General features: G+C 51.9%; 6 protein-coding genes across 6 annotated transcripts; 1 reads left to right on the top strand and 5 right to left on the bottom strand.

The window, feature by feature from the left end:
* Positions 1-53: 53 nt before the first annotated feature.
* BO83DRAFT_329649 (uncharacterized protein) lies at positions 54-2,489 on the top strand. The gene is made up of 2 exons (XM_025528203.1): positions 54-714; positions 781-2,489. Exons 1-2 carry the CDS (start codon positions 451-453, stop codon positions 2,362-2,364), a joined length of 1,848 nt encoding a protein of 615 aa, XP_025392786.1. The 5' UTR covers positions 54-450; the 3' UTR covers positions 2,365-2,489.
* Positions 2,440-3,989, bottom strand: BO83DRAFT_352609 (phosphoglycerate mutase family protein). The gene is made up of 4 exons (XM_025529001.1): positions 3,875-3,989; positions 3,463-3,794; positions 2,797-3,390; positions 2,440-2,694 (listed from the first exon to the last, which is right to left on the bottom strand). Exons 1-4 carry the CDS (start codon positions 3,908-3,910, stop codon positions 2,580-2,582), a joined length of 1,077 nt encoding a protein of 358 aa, XP_025392785.1. The 5' UTR covers positions 3,911-3,989; the 3' UTR covers positions 2,440-2,579.
* A 212-nt stretch (positions 3,990-4,201) lies between these two features.
* BO83DRAFT_374622 (40S ribosomal protein uS8) lies at positions 4,202-5,334 on the bottom strand. The gene is made up of 2 exons (XM_025530244.1): positions 4,831-5,334; positions 4,202-4,543 (listed from the first exon to the last, which is right to left on the bottom strand). The coding sequence occupies exons 1-2, from the start codon at positions 4,961-4,963 to the stop codon at positions 4,284-4,286; spliced, it is 393 nt and encodes a 130-aa protein (XP_025392784.1). The 5' UTR covers positions 4,964-5,334; the 3' UTR covers positions 4,202-4,283.
* A 907-nt stretch (positions 5,335-6,241) lies between these two features.
* BO83DRAFT_83459 (karyopherin beta) lies at positions 6,242-9,607 on the bottom strand. The gene is made up of 9 exons (XM_025537643.1): positions 9,484-9,607; positions 9,331-9,389; positions 8,443-9,249; positions 7,746-8,374; positions 7,469-7,685; positions 7,086-7,418; positions 6,793-7,030; positions 6,632-6,740; positions 6,242-6,580 (listed from the first exon to the last, which is right to left on the bottom strand). Exons 1-9 carry the CDS (start codon positions 9,521-9,523, stop codon positions 6,394-6,396), a joined length of 2,619 nt encoding a protein of 872 aa, XP_025392783.1. The 5' UTR covers positions 9,524-9,607; the 3' UTR covers positions 6,242-6,393.
* Positions 9,608-11,120: 1,513 nt separating this feature from the next.
* BO83DRAFT_303708 (putative anaphase-promoting complex component Cut20/Apc4) lies at positions 11,121-14,000 on the bottom strand (the record flags this gene model as incomplete). Its single annotated transcript, XM_025527201.1, has 7 exons — positions 11,121-11,506; positions 11,569-11,718; positions 11,775-11,841; positions 11,894-12,625; positions 12,679-13,246; positions 13,297-13,642; positions 13,736-14,000. The coding sequence occupies 7 exons, from the start codon at positions 13,998-14,000 to the stop codon at positions 11,121-11,123; spliced, it is 2,514 nt and encodes an 837-aa protein (XP_025392782.1).
* Positions 14,001-14,414: 414 nt separating this feature from the next.
* Positions 14,415-16,767, bottom strand: BO83DRAFT_83437 (uncharacterized protein). The gene is made up of 3 exons (XM_025537642.1): positions 16,439-16,767; positions 16,176-16,386; positions 14,415-16,120 (listed from the first exon to the last, which is right to left on the bottom strand). Exons 1-3 carry the CDS (start codon positions 16,468-16,470, stop codon positions 14,429-14,431), a joined length of 1,935 nt encoding a protein of 644 aa, XP_025392781.1. The 5' UTR covers positions 16,471-16,767; the 3' UTR covers positions 14,415-14,428.
* Positions 16,768-17,996: the final 1,229 nt, after the last annotated feature.

Genomic DNA, 17,996 nt, shown 5'->3' with positions numbered 1-17,996 from the left:
GAATCCCCTCCGTCCGCGCGGCTTCAACTTGTCATGGTTGCCTGTCTCCGATCTGTTTGTTGCTCTGTGTGGTTGTGTGCTTGGTTGTTCTGGACAGCTTGTGGGCATTTGATATCGTGTCAAACTGTCAATTATAGTTGTTCTGCATCATATTGCTTGGCTCGTGTGGTTGTGGCCAGTCACATCTCAGGGTTGAAAAGGACACCGTCATCATTCCGGCTTCTTGTATACTTCTCCCGCGGTCCCTCGCTGTCTGGTTCATGCACATCAACTGCCACTTAGCACTTGTTCAGATTGTCATTGTGTGCACTCGACGTGGCTGGATCCAATTTCTATCAGTAACTTCTGTTATAATCTGCTGCCTCTCTTCCAGTGAGCATTGCGACTACGATTATGCGCTTGTGATCGTCTACTCCCAACATCCCTCCGCAAGGACAGAACAACTCCAGGATGACCGCGTCTTCTGAGAACCAGCCCGCTCTGGCGGACTCTCCACAGAGCATAGTACTACATGTGTTATGTCCATCTTTACCTCCTCCCAACCGATTCACTCTCCACGATATCTCCCCGTCCATCACCATCTCCTCTCTCAAAGCTCGAATCGCGCAGACCATTCCGAGCGAACCATCACCTGAGACTCAAAGGTTGATCTACCGGGGAAAGCCCCTGACGAACGATGCCATGGCGCTGAATGATGTGTTAGAGTCATCAAATGTGCGCATACTCTCATCTCCATGCCCCTCATGTAGTTGGCAGATACTAACAGTGATGCTTTCCCAGGATACCGAGTATTCCATACACCTCGTCCTTCCTCCTGCCCCAGCCCCCCATGCTTCAACTTCTGCCAGAGCTCCTGCTCCAATTCCGCGGGGAGCTTCAGGACATTCCGCACCTCAGAGTCCATTCGCATCGAATCGATTCACGCCGCAGAACCTGCCCCACGGACAAGAGATCAGGTATCGAGGCCCCGCATTGCCCGCGGTTCCCCATGAGGCAGAGATCGGGCTTGCCCTGAGGCGGAATATCGAGGCTATTCGCCGACAGATTGACATGCAGGAACGGGCCGGACCGTTGAGAGGCGTCGCGGCAGGCACCGCAGAGGCTACTTCCTCGACTACGACAGCTTCATTTGCTCAGCAACCTGCATGGCCACACGTAGCGCCCGGTCTGTCGCATCCGGGACACTCGTCCGTCTCGTCTGATGCCGAAATGGCATCCAGCTTGTCGGGGACAACCAATGCCAATAGTAATTTCCCCGAAGAAGTCCGATTGCGCCTACAGATCCTCAGAAACCAGATTGCGTTTGGCGAAGAGCAACTGAACCGAGGGGTTGCGCCCCCAATGGACCATATCATTCGCATACGTACGCAATTGTTCGCTCTACTCGACGACCAATATCAGAACCCACATGCTGAACGCGACGGCTCGATTGAATCTTTGCTTACCCGCGTCTTCAACATCTATACCCGCGCCGATCAGCTCCGCGTCTCGCAAGCTCGAACCATGCCCACGCCTGTTCTATCTGGACCTCCCAATCCCACACCAGGGCAAGCTCCTCTGTACCTTCTCTCGTCTCCAAACGGCTATCAAGCCTTGGTTGCATCTCCCCGCGGCGCGGAAACGATGCAGTCGTCTCTCGATGCGCTCCGAGCCATGCACTCCCCAACTGGAGCCTCAGCGCCTCGTACAGGTGCCCCGCCGGAGATTCACAACGCAAACGCAGTTGTCATGGAGAACATCGTCCGACAGGCCGTACTCAATCAGCGCCTCGAGAATAACGGACAGTTGAGCTTCACGCGCAATCTCCGACGCATGTGGCTATTTGTGCGCTTGTATTTCTTCTGCTACATGTTCAGTGAACCGGGCACATGGTCTCGCGTGGTGTATGTGACTCTGGCCGTCCTCGTCTCCCTCCTGTCAGAAACCGGGGTCCCACAGCAATTGTATCGAATGCTTGTGGCGCCAGTGCAACGACACCTGGAAGGACTGGCTCATTTCGCTCCGGACGAGCCGGCCCCAGCACCATCCGGCACGCAGTCAACTGGCCAAGGGAATGTTCCTCTTGCTCAGCCAACCGGACTGCGACACCAACTGCGACGCGTGGAACGGTCCTTGGCGCTCTTCATTGCAAGCTTGGTTCCCGGCGTGGGCGAGAGACACGTAGAAGTGCGCAACGCTGCAGAAGCGGCCCGGAACGCAGAGCGTGCGAGAGAGGAAGAAGAGCGGCGTCGACGGGAGGAGGAAGAGGCCACCAACGCAGGCACGACTGGTGAGGCACAGACACAGGCTCAGCAGAGCAGCGAGAACGAACAGAGAGAGACGGGCGAGAACGCACCCAACACGATACCCCCAACTGAGAATTAGCCATAGCGGAGCCATTAGACTTGTACTGAGTATACTCGGTGATTTGAATCTTGAGTTCATGATGTATTGATAGTTGCGATCATATTTCCATACTGCCTAATGCGGCAAGATATCTACTCTATCAGCGCAAATATATTTACTACTTGCAGCCTGAGTGTACTTTATCTCCGATGACATCCACATCCACATCCACACCAAGTCCCATATCATGGTATCTATAACTTACTTCCCCCCAAATCAGTCTCAACCGACGACTCCACACTAGAAGTCGGGGTAGCCGACGGCCCAGCCATAGGACCCGTGTCAAACGACTCATCACCATCGAAGTGCCTATACCAGCGAACAGTTAGCAAACAACCACCATCCCATACCGAACCAAACCAAGACAAAAACGAATATAATGGAAAAGGAGAAGAGAGAACAGAAACATACCATCCCCTCTCTGCCCCACCACTCAAAAACCCACAATCCCCATTCATCACACACTTCCACCCCCCAGCAACTCCCTTTCCCCCCTTCCAATCAGGGACTTTCACCCCTCCATCTAGTAGTACCTCCGTTCCCGGCGCAAGTTCACTACCATCTTCCCCTTCTCCATCCTCCCTAACACCTTCCCCCTCCCCTATCCTCCTCCTCACGAAGGTACTTACCCCCGCCGTATAAACCTTAAAATCCTCAACCGAAGAATCCCCCGGCATATCCCCCGTCAAGGCCCGTCCCATAGCAATCAGCGGGGCAGCATGCGAGCAGATCAGGATAGCTTTGCTGGTCCGTTGGGCAGGAGGGAGTGATGCCTCGAGGGCGGAGATTTCCTCGTCGACGGAGGTGATTAGGGCTGAAAGGGTAGTTGCGACGCGGTCGTGGAGTTGGGCGATGGTTTCGCCGCGGGTGGAGGGATGGAGGATTGGTTTATAGGTCTGTGAATTTTGTTCTTTGGATGGGAGGATTGTAGGGAAGTGAGTGGATAGGACTGAGGCCGGTGCGGGGGTTGGGTGGTGGAAGAAGGTTGTTGGACCGAACCATTCTCTATGTAATTTTTAATATATGGTTAGTATCGGTTTCTGTATAGTTTAGTTGGTGTGGAGGGGGGCAACGTACCCCAAGCCGGGTTCAGTGCGGACGGTTAGGTTGGCGTGGGTGTCGATTGCGGGGGGTTCATTGTTGGTACCGGGAGTGGTGTTTGCCTGCTGCTGCTGCTGCTTCAATGCTTCGACTGTGGGTTGGATTGTCTGCAGACATCGGTAGAATGGACTGCTGTAGATGCGAAACGGCTTGGGGGATATGTTGTCGCTGGTGAAATGGGCGGCCAGTTCGTGAGATTGGCGCACGCCGTGAGATGTTAGGGTTGGGTCTGCTGGGTTACCGGTTGGAGTTGGGAATTGGGCGTGGTAGGTGCCGGTTTTGTAGTCGATTGTCCAGTTCAGGCGGTGCTGGAGATATATTGTTAGTGTTGGGGATAGGATATGGAGGGGGATTGGGGGGGTAGTATGTGGAGGGTGGGTGGACTTACGCCATGGCGGGTGAGGTATATTGTGTCTAGAGGCATCCTGGAATAGTATGATATAATAGAAATTGGAGAAAGTAGGGAATGAGCGAATGTAGTTGTAAGTGAGTTGTGCAGGCTAAGACGGTGTTGATAAATGGATAAGGGAGATGTTGCGGGGAAACTTGGGGCGGCGGTCAGACCTCGGCCCGGCCAAGTCTTAAGATCTACTCTGCAGCTAATAATTACACTACTTGCACATGTTGTAGAACAATGATGATGACTGGAATCAGTTCATTCGCGAGATCACTCGATCAATAACTATCTAGACATCTCTGCCGGGTATCGATCCAACTCCGCCAAGCCACGAGAGTTCATCCCTCGCACCACAAACTAAATCCTCGCCATCAAAAAAAAATCTTCCAGGGTAAACTTTTTAGTAGAAGAAACCGAGGAGCTTGCCAGCAACGTGCTTGCGGCGAGCCTCCTCGTGGTCCATGATACCAGCGGAGGTGGTCAGGACGACGTAACCGAACTGACGGGAGGGGAGGAGCTGAGTGGCCCACTTCTCGAGGTCACGGAGCTGAACGGGGTAACGGGGGTTGATGACACCGCACTTGTTCAGACGGCCGTTGAGCTGGATGACGATCTTGCCGGAGCGGTGGTCGTCAACCTCCTCGAACTCGCCAATGTAGCCTGAAGAAGGAGAAGAGAATCAGCAATTTGTCGCGGTGATTTAAAAGTTAACCAAACACAGAAGAAATAAAAGAGTTCCGGAAACTTGTAAGATCGCCGCCATGTTGTAAACAACACTTGTCAATATCTCGGGCACTTAAAGGGCGAAAGCCGTGGTTGGTCTATAACCGTCGCCTAGTTATCAACCCGAATTTTTCTTCATCACCTCCTTGGCGGATCGACCTTGCAAGTGCCCGGAACTCTTTTTTTTTCTTGTGGCATTTGGTAGTGCGTAGACATGAACATACCGTGCTTCTGCATGACGGAAAGGAACTTGATGATGACCTTGGAGGAAGGGCGGATCATGACCTGACGGCGACCGCTCTTCTCGGCGTTGTTGATGGCGTTAAGCGCATCGTTGAGGACGGAAGTCTTGACCATTTTGACGGTGTAGAATCGAGATTCTCAAATCGAGGAATCGAAGGATATGAGGTATCTAAATATTTACGATGCCCAGTCCTCACACCATCGGTGAGGAATTGGGTCCATAATAGTCAGCCACCAGTAGTCCTCGAGCGCAAAGAGTGCCCCTTTTGCATAAACAAGGGTTCTTCAGCCCGTGCCGTAGTGAGGAAAGCGTATCACCCGGTCCTCCGATCATCGTATGCTGTCGGTTACTACACCAGCAAGGCCGAATATGCGGATTTCCATGGTGATTGCTCCCTCAGACTAGCTGGGAGGCTGTAGAATAGGGCGAAATAACGATTGATACATACCTCGAGGGATGTGTCGACGACGTCGGTAAGATCGAGTGTAGGAGGAAGAATCTCGCGGATCTTTTGGAGGTGAGAAGTTTTCGCTGTGCGGCCACTAGGGCTTCCGATCCGTGCCCTTATCAGTCACGTGTTTCTCACCGCATCGACTGATGCCTCAGGCAGGAACTCGTTTCTTGGCCTCTACTTCGTACTGAGAACATCAAGTTCGACGCTTATGACCTATTACAGTAGAAACCGATTTCTTTAGGGCTCTTAAGAAAAGTTTCGACTTCATATTATTTGCTGTGCAGGCTGCATCTTTGACTCGTGCATAACAATGTAATGCCACATCCCATATTTTGGGCTTCGATCACCATGGTAATGGACTCGGGTATGAAGACAAGTCTATCCGGACAATCACTCGGTTACGCATTACTATTTGCTCTCATGCTGTTTCTTGCTTTTTACCATTCTCTATACAGGTCTTTTGGTAGGATGAGGTGATACGTGGAGTAGGGTCAAGGGATTCGTGACAGTGTTTCTCAAAGGGGGTTGGTTACATGACTTCTCGGGCATACATGATAATGCTAAAGAACCTCTGTCTAATTAAAACTGATGTGGGGGCGCAAAGATGTGGCAAAGTGGATAGTAATAGTAGAGGAGAAGATCGAAACAGAAAGGCCGGAAGGAAAAGTGCAAACATGCATTGCGAGATGTCATGACAACAGGGGTCCGAAAGCAGGGGGTTCGTGCCGGACAGAGGGCCGAGGTGTTGGGGAGGGGGAGAAGGGGAAGGTGCGGGGGAAGGGGTAAGGGTGCTCAAAAGGTGTCATACATCGGTGATAGGGAGAGGGTCGTTGGGCAGGGGTGGTGATATAGGGGTCGGTGGAAACACTAGCCCTTATGCGCTGATTCACTGGGCACGGCCTAGTGAACCTTAGGATTTGAGCAATCAGTAGCACAATGCGACTTGGGTTCCCGTATGGGGACGGGTACTCGGGGGAGCAGAGACAATGTCGTTGCTACCCTGAGAGCACCGACGGATGAGGTCGTCCTCCTAGGGGTGCGGTCTCGGAAGCGAGCACCTGGGTTTGACTAGCAGCACATAATAGCGGCTTACGCCATAGCTGCGGCAGTGGACATCGTGATTTGACGCTTGACCTGCTCACGAGTCCACCGGGCGGTGTCAATGGTACGAGATCCAAACTCCCTGTTGGTCCTCGTCTCACGGACCAGACTGGTGACCCAGTCGTTACGGAAGTAGGCAGCAAACTCGCCGTTGGGGAAGGCATCGGCCAGATCACTTAAGCATGTTAGTCACGAGGCCAGAATTGTGAGAGTGAAGGAAACCTACCCAATAACACCCATGGTTGCCCTCATCAGACCCTCGCTGCGGTTGAAATCCTGGGAAATGGTGTGGAGCAACTGGAAGATGTGATCCACGAAGGGATGCAGTTGGGAGACTAGTATCATGTTAGTGAAGTGTTCGTTGTTACATCTCTGAAAATAACGTACCCTGGGGCTTGCCCTTGTAGGACAGGAGGATACCTCCCCAAGCATCCATGATACCCTCACGCAGCGAGACAATGTACTCTTGCATCTCGGGGGTCACGTCGTTGCTGGCGGTCACAACAGAGGCCTGGTGAAGAACCTGGGCAACGACGTTGAGGTAGGTGTCGAACTGGGTGCCAATAGCCTGAGCAATATCACCGAATGTCTCAAGGATTGCAGGCTTTAGCACGTTGGTCGAGGACTAAAGGCAGTGTTAGCAGTTGTTTGTCTTGATGTAGCGAGGTCTAGTTCCTTACCCTCAGGAGCGTGAGAAGAGCGTTCATGAAACCGTCGCAGTAGGGCTGCACCCGCTCGTTCAAGGCACGAGAGATGTCGCTGACCAGGCCGATGGCCATAGAGCAAAGACCAGGCTCTTCCTGGTTCTGCAGGGCCTTGTACAGGAAGGGGGCAAAGTTGTCCATGTACTTGATGAAGTCATCCTCCAAGGCACCCGCAATGGCACCGATCGTGGCGAATACAACATCAGGGACACTGGACTTGGGAGGAACAGTGGCCAAGATCTGAAGCATGACCTGCATGATGCGGTCGGCTTGAGGCTTGATCTCAGTCTCGAGTCGTTGAACGACAGCCTAGAAAGTCAGTCACAGCTGGAGGAATGCCAGAAAAGGGATAAACATACAAGTACAACGCTAGTAATGCTAGTCTGCATTTCTTCCAAGGTGATGCGGTCCTCAACGCTAACCACTTGTTGTTGCATGGGGATGGTGTGCTCTAGGCGCTGAAGCATGACGTCGGAGAGGTTGCCCACAAGGGGAAGGCTGTCATTGGCAGCGTTGGTCACAAAGGAGTTGAGGACTTCGTATCCAGCAGTACGGAGCTGGTTGTCTGCATCTTGTCTGCAATTAAGTTAGCCCCTGGCTTCAAAACAGTGACATGGGGATGCGGCATGGACTTACCTCTCAGTAAGAGCAAGGAGCGACTTGACACTGTCCTCAAAATGCTTGGACAGAGGGTTGGTCTGGGCGCCGTAGTCGCCGGCAAAACGATCGGCAACGTTCATCAGGGCCCAGCAGCAGGAGCTGGCGATCCTGGGAGAGCTTGCCAAGCCGTTGAACAGGCAAGTGATGAGGGGTTGGAGGTGCACGTCAGGGTCAAGGGTTTCAGAGCAGAAGTCACAGACACGGCCAAGAGCGTAGGCGACCGAATCACGGACCTGGATGGAGCTGTCCTGCATCATGCCGACGAGGACGGGAAGAGCCTGCTTGATGAGAGGCTCCAGGACCTTGGGATCGGGGCCATCCATGATGGCGCCGAATGCCGCAACTGCAGCATCCCTGTGGCGCCAATCCTCGTTACGGATGTTCTCCTCGACAAAGGTCAAGACAGGCTGGATCACATCACCCTGCACGCATTGAGCGTAGAGCTGCAGGGCCTGGTAAGCAGCGCGTGAGACGTTGTACTCATCGTCCGTGGCATCCTCATCCTGTCTGCACATGGCCTGCAGGAGGACGGGAACGACTTCCCGGCAGGCGACGCGGGCAAAGCCAAAGAAGGGGCGGACCTCGGGGAGACCCTCTGCTTGTGCCTATTTGACTCACAATTAGCCACGATATCCACAAGCATAGCTGGTTTTAGTTAATGGACAAGACTTACCGCCGCGTTGTCATCCTCAATAGCGTATTCCTCCTCACAAACAGTGCACCAGAATTCAATGGCCAGCTTAGCCACATCCTCTTCTTCGCTCTTCATTCCCATGATCGACAGGCCAAACAGAGCCTTCTCCATGTAGAAGCGCATCTTATCGTAGTAGGCACCCATGATACGGTTCAGGCAACCGAATGCGCCCGCCTGCACACGCAGATCATCCGCCTGTGTCGCTTCGCACACCACCTGCATGATGTAGTTTCGCTCACCCTCGTTCTCCATGTTCGACCGCACGAAGTCAACGGAATCACTGAGGGCCTTGATGGCGGCGAATCGGATGTCCATGTTCTGCTCCTCGCGCCGAGCACCCTGAACGACGGCGGTCAGGATAGCATTGGAGTGGGCAGCCAAGCTCTCGCGAAGCTCAGCATCCTGGGACTCGCAAATGAAGCCGATGGTGACCAGGGAGGCCTGCTTCAGTTGATTGGAACCACTCGCGACATTCTGGACGAGGATGTTCATCAGCTCCGGCCACTCGTTACGGGGAAGTTCGATAGCAGCGATGGAGACGATGAATTGGGCGGCAGACTGGCCGGCGCGGCCGTCCTTCGAGTTAAGCGTCTTGAGGCCAAGCTCCTTGACCTGCGCCTTGATTTCTGGGGTAATTTGCTGTAGCCATTTTGTTTGGACCTCCTGGAGCTTTGCGAGGTCTCTGTAAGTGAAAGCGTTTTTCAAAGCGATACCGGCAGCGGTACGGATGTGGGACGCGGAATCTTCGTTTGCGAGTTCCTGACCGAGTGTGACAAGGTACTGGGCCTAAAGTCCGGCGAAAAGAGCCATGATTAGTATGCTTGATACCAGACCAATTACTAGCAACCGGATACGTCTAGAACTTACGAAGTCAACCTCCGCCGCGTGGGCCAACTGCTGTTCGGCATGGGAACGAGTCGCCGCATCTATAGTTGCCAGCAAAATAGCCTGTTAGTGAATCTGATGCCTTAAATCTAATAACATAATCTGAATACAAGAAGGGGCGGGAGCAGAATTTACCTGGCGAGAGGGTACTCTCCAACACCTGAGTGACGTTCATGTTGCCGTATGCGGAAAACCGAAGCAAGCGATCACAAGCGAAAAGAACAATAAAAAAAGAGAAGGTGAAGGAGCTGTTCTGACTCAAAGAGAAAACAAAGCAGGCAGAACCAGGCTATTTAAAAAACCGTCCACAACAAAAGAGTGGTAGTGTGGACAGGAGATGGGGATTATCTCTGGAGGATGGAGGGTAAAGGTTGCTTTTGTGGATTATGACGAGGCATGCACCAGGTCTTCCGGGGGGGTAGAGGAGGGCGAAAAGACGGCGGTGGTGCACGCCAGGACCAAGCAAAACAAGAGGTAAAAGGAAAGCCCCAGGGTCGGATAAACAGACACGGACGGGGTGTAGGACAAGAAGACAAGGATGTCGAAACTATGCGGATTGAGGAGAGGGGAGAAAAGGAAGTACTGGGGGGAGGAAGTAGCAAGAAGCGAGAAGGAGAGAGAAAGAGAGGGATCAATAATAATGTGAGGGCGATTCCCTTCAATTTGCAGTTCCAGCAGAAGAATGGACGAGCAACTGCAAATCGACCAGTCAGCGCCCGCCAGAGCCCTGTCAATCCTGCTCTCTTATTGGCTGAGACCCGCGGAATTCTTAGGCTTAGTCATTTCACGTGACCAATTGGTGGTCGGTGACGGCTAGTCAGTGACTCGTCCAGATTCGTAGCGACCGGAGAAAAATAGAGGACAAGGCGAATATGATCCCAGGAGATTATATTATTACTATGCAGAACCTCTCTATTGCATTCCGCTATCACATAGCTAGTAGATAAGTACTATCAGACAATATTACAAACTTTCCTGGGAGGGGTGCATGCTGGGCTGCAGAGAAGTTGCTGTTCCTTTCCCCTCCCTCAAATCCTGGGCGGTGGTCTGGTCTTGTCGTCACCAGTTTCACCTTGCAAAATTACCGTATTTTGTAATGGGGAACTACCAATTCTTGCCGGCTGCCTGCCTGAGGTGCCCCTCCCTCCCTCCCTCTCTCTTTGCTGGTCATTTTTGTGTTTTCCCGCAACCCAAATTTTTCCCCTCCACGGGTTTGCTTGTTTTGATTTTGCTGCTTGAAGAAGTGGTCCTCGATCCACTCACTGTGACCCCGGCGACCAGCTCCATCTCTCAGGGCGTCAACCCCCCAACGCACAAATCATCACGGCTGTTTTTCAAGGCATTGTTTTTACTAACTATATCTGTCCACTTAAAGTGCCGGGTGGCTGTTCCATAAAGATTCTTTTGGGTTCTGTGTGTCTATCATTCGCGGGTGGTCGTCGTGGATCGTCAGAAAAACTAGCCGCAACTATCCTGACAACCTGGCTTCGGTGCCTTGCTCTAAGATAAAGCTCTTCCATAGTACTCCGTACTCTGAACCTTTCCCCTTAACGTGATGGGAGCATTGATCGACAGATGGTCTTCATCAGCTCTGGTGTTGATCGAGGGAATCTTTTCCCAACTGATTGGAATTTTAGTGGAACCGGAAGCTGAGACATGACGTAGTGGAAATTAGCAAACAAAGTATTCTCGGATTGTGTGTGCCCCGTGCACGGAAAGATAATTGAGGCGAGAAGAGAGCAGATGGACGTGTCTTGTCGTTGTTATTATTATCATTCCTCCAGTTCCTCCATGTCTTCCTCGTCTTCCTCTTCGTCCTCATCCTCCAGTGCCGCATCTAGGTCTAACACTTCATATCGCATAGCATCGCCATACAGTACGCAGATCGCCCGGCGACCGCGTCTGCCATTGACATCAACTCTAATGGGCTTTGCTTTCGCTTTAGCCCCAGTGAAGGTATGCTTGATAAGACCCGCAAACGAAGAATCTGGAGACATGAGGTCCACGGCCGTTGCGGATGTAACCGGGTCGGGCGATGTAGGTTCCCGCAGGCTATCATGATAGTCCACGGGACAAGGCGCCAGAGACTCGGCAACCGTGTTAGTTTTCATTGTTGCAGCAGGCTGGAAAGGAAGGCCAAGAAGGTAAGAGGTTCCTTCTACAGCGGAAGTTAGCGTATCTGGAAAGAGAAAAGTCCACGGACAAATAGGGAAAGCATACTATTGTTCGACCACAAGATTACGACTGTACCATCCTCAACAAACTGAATCTGTCGGACTTCTCCTTCCTGTAGATCGAATGCTCCGGTAGAGATTCGTCGAGTAGAACTAACACCATTTTCGGAGTCCAACTCAACACGATAGAAACACACTGGATAAATCAGTACGCCACCATAGTAGGGCCTTCATATGCCGGAGTTTGCTTACGCAGATGCCTTTTTTTGATGGATCTAGTAGCAATGTAGATCACACATTGATCCTTCTTTTCGGTATCCTGCATACCTGATAAGCAATGAGTCTCACCATAAACCACTGCAATGTCTTACCTCGTTGCACATGACAATATCAATAACATCCTTATCACAGTCGGGATGAAGAGCCAAAGGCGAACGATGAAGTATTCCTCGGCGTTGTGTCAGTGCGATCTGCCCAAAGACCCTCTCGAACTGTAGCCCCAATCGCTTCGTAAGGTCGTTCATCTTGGGTAGTTCAACCGAGTTGACCTCCTCGGGGCTCTCACTCTGCTCGAGAAGCTTTCTGAATGTGTCATAGAAAGACCTATCCTGGCCGGTTGGAGCCCATTTATCTGATGATGTGGTAGGTGGCCTTGGCATCCCCAGCATGGGCAGCTGCTGAATGAAGTTCCGCAACTTGCTCTTGGTAAGAGCGCCGCGTATGTATTTCAACGTCTGTGGATATTCGACCATGTCTGTCTTCTCCATCAATTCCTCTAGGGTTTGTGACATCGGTTCCGCACTTTGCATGTCTATCTCATGGCGAAGCCATCTAGAGAAACAGCTAAACTGGGTCAATTCTTCATTGGCATGGATTAGTATGTGATGGGCGAGAAGGTGAAGACAATCGAGGGTCTCCACGATGGCCGTTAGGTCTGATGTTTCCAGGCCAAGTACTTCACTCAGTTTATAGAATTTTGATAGCCCGATCAGCCGGCTTAATAATACTTCACATCTCTCTAAAGCGGGAAGAAGGCATTCGTGGGTTAATCGGCGGACATTTTCATAGCCGCTGGAAACAGCCTTCTCCCATCTCTTGTGTCCCTGTAGTATGGTCAATATAAATACGATATATGCAAAGCACATCATAAGCATACCCTTTCGCCAACAATATCCACCAAAAATTCCCTCAATGGCTCGAAGCAATCCCCAGTAACAACCAGGTGATACGCAGCTGTAACAAAGTCGCAGTGGCATTTCTCCTGCAAGTCCTCATTGACACTGCGCATGTACCTTGTCGGCAATTCTTGTGCATTTTTCCATTCAAGCTCAATCTGCCTCTGCACCTGACTGATATATCGCAGCAGATTCTGTAGCTGTGTTGTCTTGTGCGCCAGGAGGGAGAGATATCTCCCCGACCGGGTAATGAAGCGAAGATCAAGTGTGAGGAGATGTAAAGAGCTCGAGGTAGCCTCTGGCGCCAGCGCCAATAATGCGTGTGTCGAGCTGAGTGGATGCGAGGCATGACGAAGGATCTCGCAGGGGCCCGAATTGCCAATAGAACCTCCGACCTGAAGAGAGCCAATCTCGAAACAGTCGAAGATGCGCAGGTGGATTGTCCCGTCATCAAAGCCTACTAGTAATACATCCACCGCGTCGCTAGCGCTTTTTGAGATAGCATGGAATATGGCGTCAATAGACGCCCGCGAACTGAAAACATCATCACTAGATGCTGTGTTAGCTGCGTCAGTCGCACAAAAGAACGAGAGACCCACTCGCTGCCTGTTGCTGGCAATGTGCTTAGTTTGGGGAGTGAAGACTCGACATCAAGCAATGCTAGCTCTCTCGGTAAGTCAGCTTTAAGTAAAGCTGCTGCTTTGGACGGATGATTGTCCGGGGACAAGAGATCATCAACGTTGACTTGCCCAGCAGCGTCGTGCAAGTGCCTCTTTGCTGCTTTGCTGTCGGTGAAATTCACTCCCCAGCCTAAGCAGGTCACCTTGACAGGCGGTGATGATTCGCCGTCGGACTGATAAGCAGGGTAATGGTGAACGGTTTTCCCGCTGTAAGCGCTGATGACCCGGATAGTGTTGTCAGCGCAAGCCACAGACAGCAGATGACCTGCCAATATGTCAGTCTTCTCCAATGCAAAAAGATGGGATGAGCCAGAAGAGCTGCACGTCCAGTTACTCAACTACGAAGTAAACAACTTACCGGTATTCTTCCACTTCAATCCTCGAATCTCGCCACCGCCATCATCCTCATCAAGATAGGGATCGCCTTTAAAATTGCCCCCAAGAACCTTCTGCCCATTCAGGCGGTAGACAAGAAGTTCATCGTCCTCACTCGACAGAGCGATGAGGTCCATCGTGGGACAGTAAGTCAGAATGTTTGCCTTACATTTTGCGGGTAAGGACTTCTCCCCGACAGGCGTGAGCTGCGGCTCATGGGGTGGCCGGGAATCATGATTTTCAGCCATATTAGTTGGACGGGACCTCAGTCCATTATAAAACGGGAAAGGAATAAATTGCTGTGAATGCCTGTACTTCGCGTGTCCAGACCTGTTGTTCAGTTGTCTGGGTTGGATTTCCCTTGCGGATGGCCGAAACTCTTGGCATGCGGGTGTTTGTCGCGTTGGTTTGGCTCGCGTTGATCCGCTCCCGATCTACTGGGGAAGAGAGCATCATTAACGAGGTATGAAAACTAGTAACTTATAGCATGAAAGACTGTAATCATATACAAGTGTAATATCTGGTTTTTATTCACCTGCCCATCATAAAATATCTGTTCCAATCGCTAAAATGCAACGTCACAATTATATACGTAATATATCCACACACCACGTGCCCCCCTCAAAGTGTATTTTTACAAGTGCGATGAGCAATGTCTTGCCATTCATCAATAGTATCAGAATTCTGCACCTGAGCCAGAATCTATCATGTGCTTCAGATAGCTCAGCTCATCCATCATTTCGCGCATTGCTGCAGATTGCCCCAGTAACGAAACCCTGCTAAAGCGCTCAGGATCCTTGCAGGGTGCAGCCAAGCCTTGGGAATTACGGGGGGTCTTGTCGCTGGTGACATCCTCGGGAAATTGCAGCGTCGAGGGGTCGGGGCTCTGTAAAAGGCCAAGACCCTTGATCGACTCGTCCGCGCCGAAAAAGGCAGCGTGTCGCTTGGGGTTACTTTCCACGCGATCTTCGTCATCGATATAAAGACCGGGGATGTCAAGATCAGAGGGGGATAATGAAATGGAAAGTCGAGGAAGAGGGAGATCCAAGCGAGGCGAATCACCTGCGATGGAAGTGGCCGCTGATTGGGAGTTGACTGTAAGATGGGGTGTGTCTGGATCACTCAGATCTGCAGGTATAGAAGTTTTGAGGAAGTCCATTGTACCAGCGAAGTCGTTCGTGGGAGGTACCTGGGCATCTTGGGTGACAGTGATTGAGCATGCCATAGAATTGGGAGACAGAACATCCGTATCCACTGTCCACTCCGAAAAGTGGCTCCGTTCACACACGGAGCTGCCAGCCACAGACTCAGTATCGGTGAAATCCGAAAAATGGCTGCCTAGAGCCTCAGGATCGAGAGCCTTCTCTTGCTCATCGATGTCCCGAAGCGCTTCATCCATGACTGATGACGGCGTATTGGGCAATGTCGGGAGTCTCTTCTCATCGGTCGTGAAGCCGGTTGGAGTTGTAGCAAGATCGAACGTTGAGGGCCCAATAGCTGTCGATAGCATCGCTGGTGACTCCATGGGAAGTGATCTTCTGACTATATGCCGCTGTCCCTCCCGAGTCGGGAGTTTATCGGAACTTTCGCTTCCTGGTTTGGTCTGCACGGTGAGAGGAGTTCTGTGAGAGCCACTCTCTGTAATCTTTGAGTTGAGCGCTCGTCGGTCCTGGATTGTCAAAGGCACCGAGCGGCGTTCTCCAGAGTTCCCGGGTGTGCGGATGGAATCAGTCGAATGTTGATAAACGTTGCTGGGAGCAGCAAGTGGGGAGCTCTCAAAAGTAGCAGGCGGATGGACCGCGAGGTAGGGATGCTCTTCTTGCCTCCCAAACAGACCCTTGAGCCCATGATTTGCAGCGGGCTTATTAGCCCGGCAGTCATCTTCTGTGGATCCGAGATCGGGTGAAGATGTATTCCAATGTCGGAAGGCGGCGCGAAGACCCCTTGATCTAGGCGGCGACACGGAGCGAGCGGCTTTGCATCCGGCTGCTCTCGGTGCGTCCAGGCCCTTCGCCTTTGGAGTTGCGCTACTGGGCTGCGATGCGCCTCTGTGAGTGATGATACCGAGAGGAGATGTGCTGAATGACCAAGCCGGAGCCGGTTGTTGCAACAAAGGAGGAGACGTGCGAAGACGGGGGAGCTTTGGCTTAGGTGGCTGTCGAGGATTCATGTACTTGTCTTCGGGGTTCATGGTTCGGTGATCCGCCTTCTGTGAGCTCGGACTCCTCGCATGTGTATGAGTGGGAAATGTATCCGGGAGGATGACTGGGACGTTGAGAACATTGACTGGTTGACCCGGAAGGAGAGGACAGTGAGTTGTCACAGGCTCTGCCTCATTATAATATTCTACATCATTGTCCAGCAAGTACTAGACCGAAAGTCAGATCAATGTTCTGAGAGGGAGAGGTAAGGTAACAACATACATAGTACCAGTAAGTACCGCCCATTTTGAGTCCTCCGGAGCGTGCTGGCATGATGTGCGTTGGCGAGCCATCACAGACGATGTTACTAAAGGTGTGACATCCTCGCCACTGCCCCGCACCAACACGCTTATCTCTCTCCATGATATAGGGCTGTGAAAAGTTATCCCATGACCCCAGCAGCTTGACCGATTGAACATGAGGGTGGGTGGAGCTATGATGGATATCAGCATCGGTCCCTCTATATCGTCACAAAGTACGCTTACAGGAGGAACGTCATCAAAGTAGTGGAAGCCATTCTCGCACCAAGCAAGTTGACAGTCGTCGATTGGGTAGTGAGTATGAATTAGTGGTTGGGTTCTAGAAGACCGCAATTGAAGCGAGGTCCGTGATATAAGCAGCGCGTATTATACAATTGAAGGAGAGACGATGAACAATGTCCAAGGCCAGCCAGGACAGAGTCAAAATGCGCAATACTGAAGGAGTGTTCTGTAAGCCTAGTCGAGCTGTGCTTTTCAAAAGGCTCGAGCCGTGCAGTTCAAAGGATTGCGCCTGGCCGCGCGGTTGAGAGGCAATATAAGACTCGAGGAAGAGGCTCAGAAGCGCCGTGCCATAACAATGTAGGGGACGTTCTGACACCAACAGTGGGCAATGACTGTTGGAGATCACTGTATCATTAGCCGCGGGGATGCGGAAGTCGAAATTGGAAGTTTGGTCGGGAGATTGCAACGTTCAATCACGACCAATGATGCAGGGTGATGGAGGGTAGGAAGCGCCGACAAGGCGGAGACTGAGCCCAAGGGCGATGATGAGAGGCAGAGCAAAAATTGCGGCGCTTGCTGCAGGAGTCGGACGTTTTGAACCAGACTTCTTATTGAGTTATTAAGAGATTTCACACGTGGTCCAGACAAGTCGGTGACAGCCAGGCTGAACCGGCTTCAGGGCGCGCAGGACGGCCGGAGCAGATCCAATCGGTAGTATGATAGTCACCAAATAGACTCGATGCACAGTGCGTGGACTTGCGGTGGAATTTCAGCAGCTGAATCGATCGTTCGCACGGCGCGCTTATCAAAGATCCACTGGACAGGGCAATAACCACGTCACAAAGGGGATCGCCCCTGCAAGCGAGGATGGATGAGGAGAAGGTTTTCATGGCAACCAGAGAGGGACGGCCGGTTAAGGGGAAAAAAGGCACGATGAGATCCGAGCATGGTTCCTGGGAGATTCGATCCACCGGCCAAAGACTGGGAAAGATGCTGATCACTCCTGGCGAACCAGCGTACACAGGAGTCCATGGGGACCACTACTGCCGTCTAGTCGGAACTTAGTTGGTGGAGACCGAAAGAAGCCCGAGTGATTAATATCGATGGATCACAAAGAAGTAGCCAGCCACGAAACCGATCCAGTGGTTGACTTGATTGACTCGGGTTGACTCGAGCGTTGCTTGGAGAGACGCCGGGCGGGTGGAAATTCCACGACGGACCCGCGCTGTATTACCCCTTTGGGGGTGCGGTGGCTGGTGCTTGAACACAACCGTACCGTATTGAACCTTGCTTCGCCACTTGAGGCTGGTGAGTTTCCAAATGACAAAAGTAAAAGAATCCCTCCTGGATACCTTGCAAGACAGGCCAAAAAGGCTATTCTTCATAGCCGAAGTTTGACCCTATACTCGTTCACCATGTCAAGCCCACTATTTCAGTCAGTCATGACGAGATCTCCAATCCCATTGTCAATGGATGAAAACAGACAGTCGACCCTGAGGGGACACCATCAATACATTACGCATACACGACGATCTCATTTCTCCACACCACGTGAGAGACC

The sequence above is a fragment of the Aspergillus eucalypticola genome (assembly GCF_003184535.1).
Source record: "Aspergillus eucalypticola CBS 122712 chromosome Unknown BO83scaffold_2, whole genome shotgun sequence".
NCBI lineage: Eukaryota > Fungi > Ascomycota > Eurotiomycetes > Eurotiales > Aspergillaceae > Aspergillus > Aspergillus eucalypticola.
This window is presented reverse-complemented; position numbering and strand designations above follow the sequence as displayed.

Coding starts and splice junctions, on each gene's coding strand:
- BO83DRAFT_329649 (XM_025528203.1), top strand. CDS start 451: ATGACCGCGTCTTCTGAGAACCAGCCCGCTCTGGCGGACTCTCCACAG. Junction 715..780: donor ATGTGTTAGAGTCATCAAAT/GTGCGCATACTC, acceptor ATGCTTTCCCAG/GATACCGAGTATTCCATACA.
- BO83DRAFT_352609 (XM_025529001.1), bottom strand. CDS start 3,910: ATGCCTCTAGACACAATATACCTCACCCGCCATGGC. Junction 3,391..3,462: donor CGCACTGAACCCGGCTTGGG/GTACGTTGCCCC, acceptor AAAATTACATAG/AGAATGGTTCGGTCCAACAA. Junction 2,695..2,796: donor GGTGGGGCAGAGAGGGGATG/GTATGTTTCTGT, acceptor TCGCTGGTATAG/GCACTTCGATGGTGATGAGT.
- BO83DRAFT_374622 (XM_025530244.1), bottom strand. CDS start 4,963: ATGGTCAAGACTTCCGTCCTCAACGATGCGCTTAACGCCATCAACAAC. Junction 4,544..4,830: donor TTCCGTCATGCAGAAGCACG/GTATGTTCATGT, acceptor CTCCTTCTTCAG/GCTACATTGGCGAGTTCGAG.
- BO83DRAFT_83459 (XM_025537643.1), bottom strand. CDS start 9,523: ATGAACGTCACTCAGGTGTTGGAGAGTACCCTCTCGCCAG. Junction 9,250..9,330: donor ACGCGGCGGAGGTTGACTTC/GTAAGTTCTAGA, acceptor GCCGGACTTTAG/GCCCAGTACCTTGTCACACT. Junction 7,031..7,085: donor CTCTTCTCACGCTCCTGAGG/GTAAGGAACTAG, acceptor CACTGCCTTTAG/TCCTCGACCAACGTGCTAAA.
- BO83DRAFT_83437 (XM_025537642.1), bottom strand. CDS start 16,470: ATGGCTTCCACTACTTTGATGACGTTCCTCCT. Junction 16,387..16,438: donor ACTTTGATGACGTTCCTCCT/GTAAGCGTACTT, acceptor TATCCATCATAG/CTCCACCCACCCTCATGTTC. Junction 16,121..16,175: donor GCGGTACTTACTGGTACTAT/GTATGTTGTTAC, acceptor CTTTCGGTCTAG/TACTTGCTGGACAATGATGT.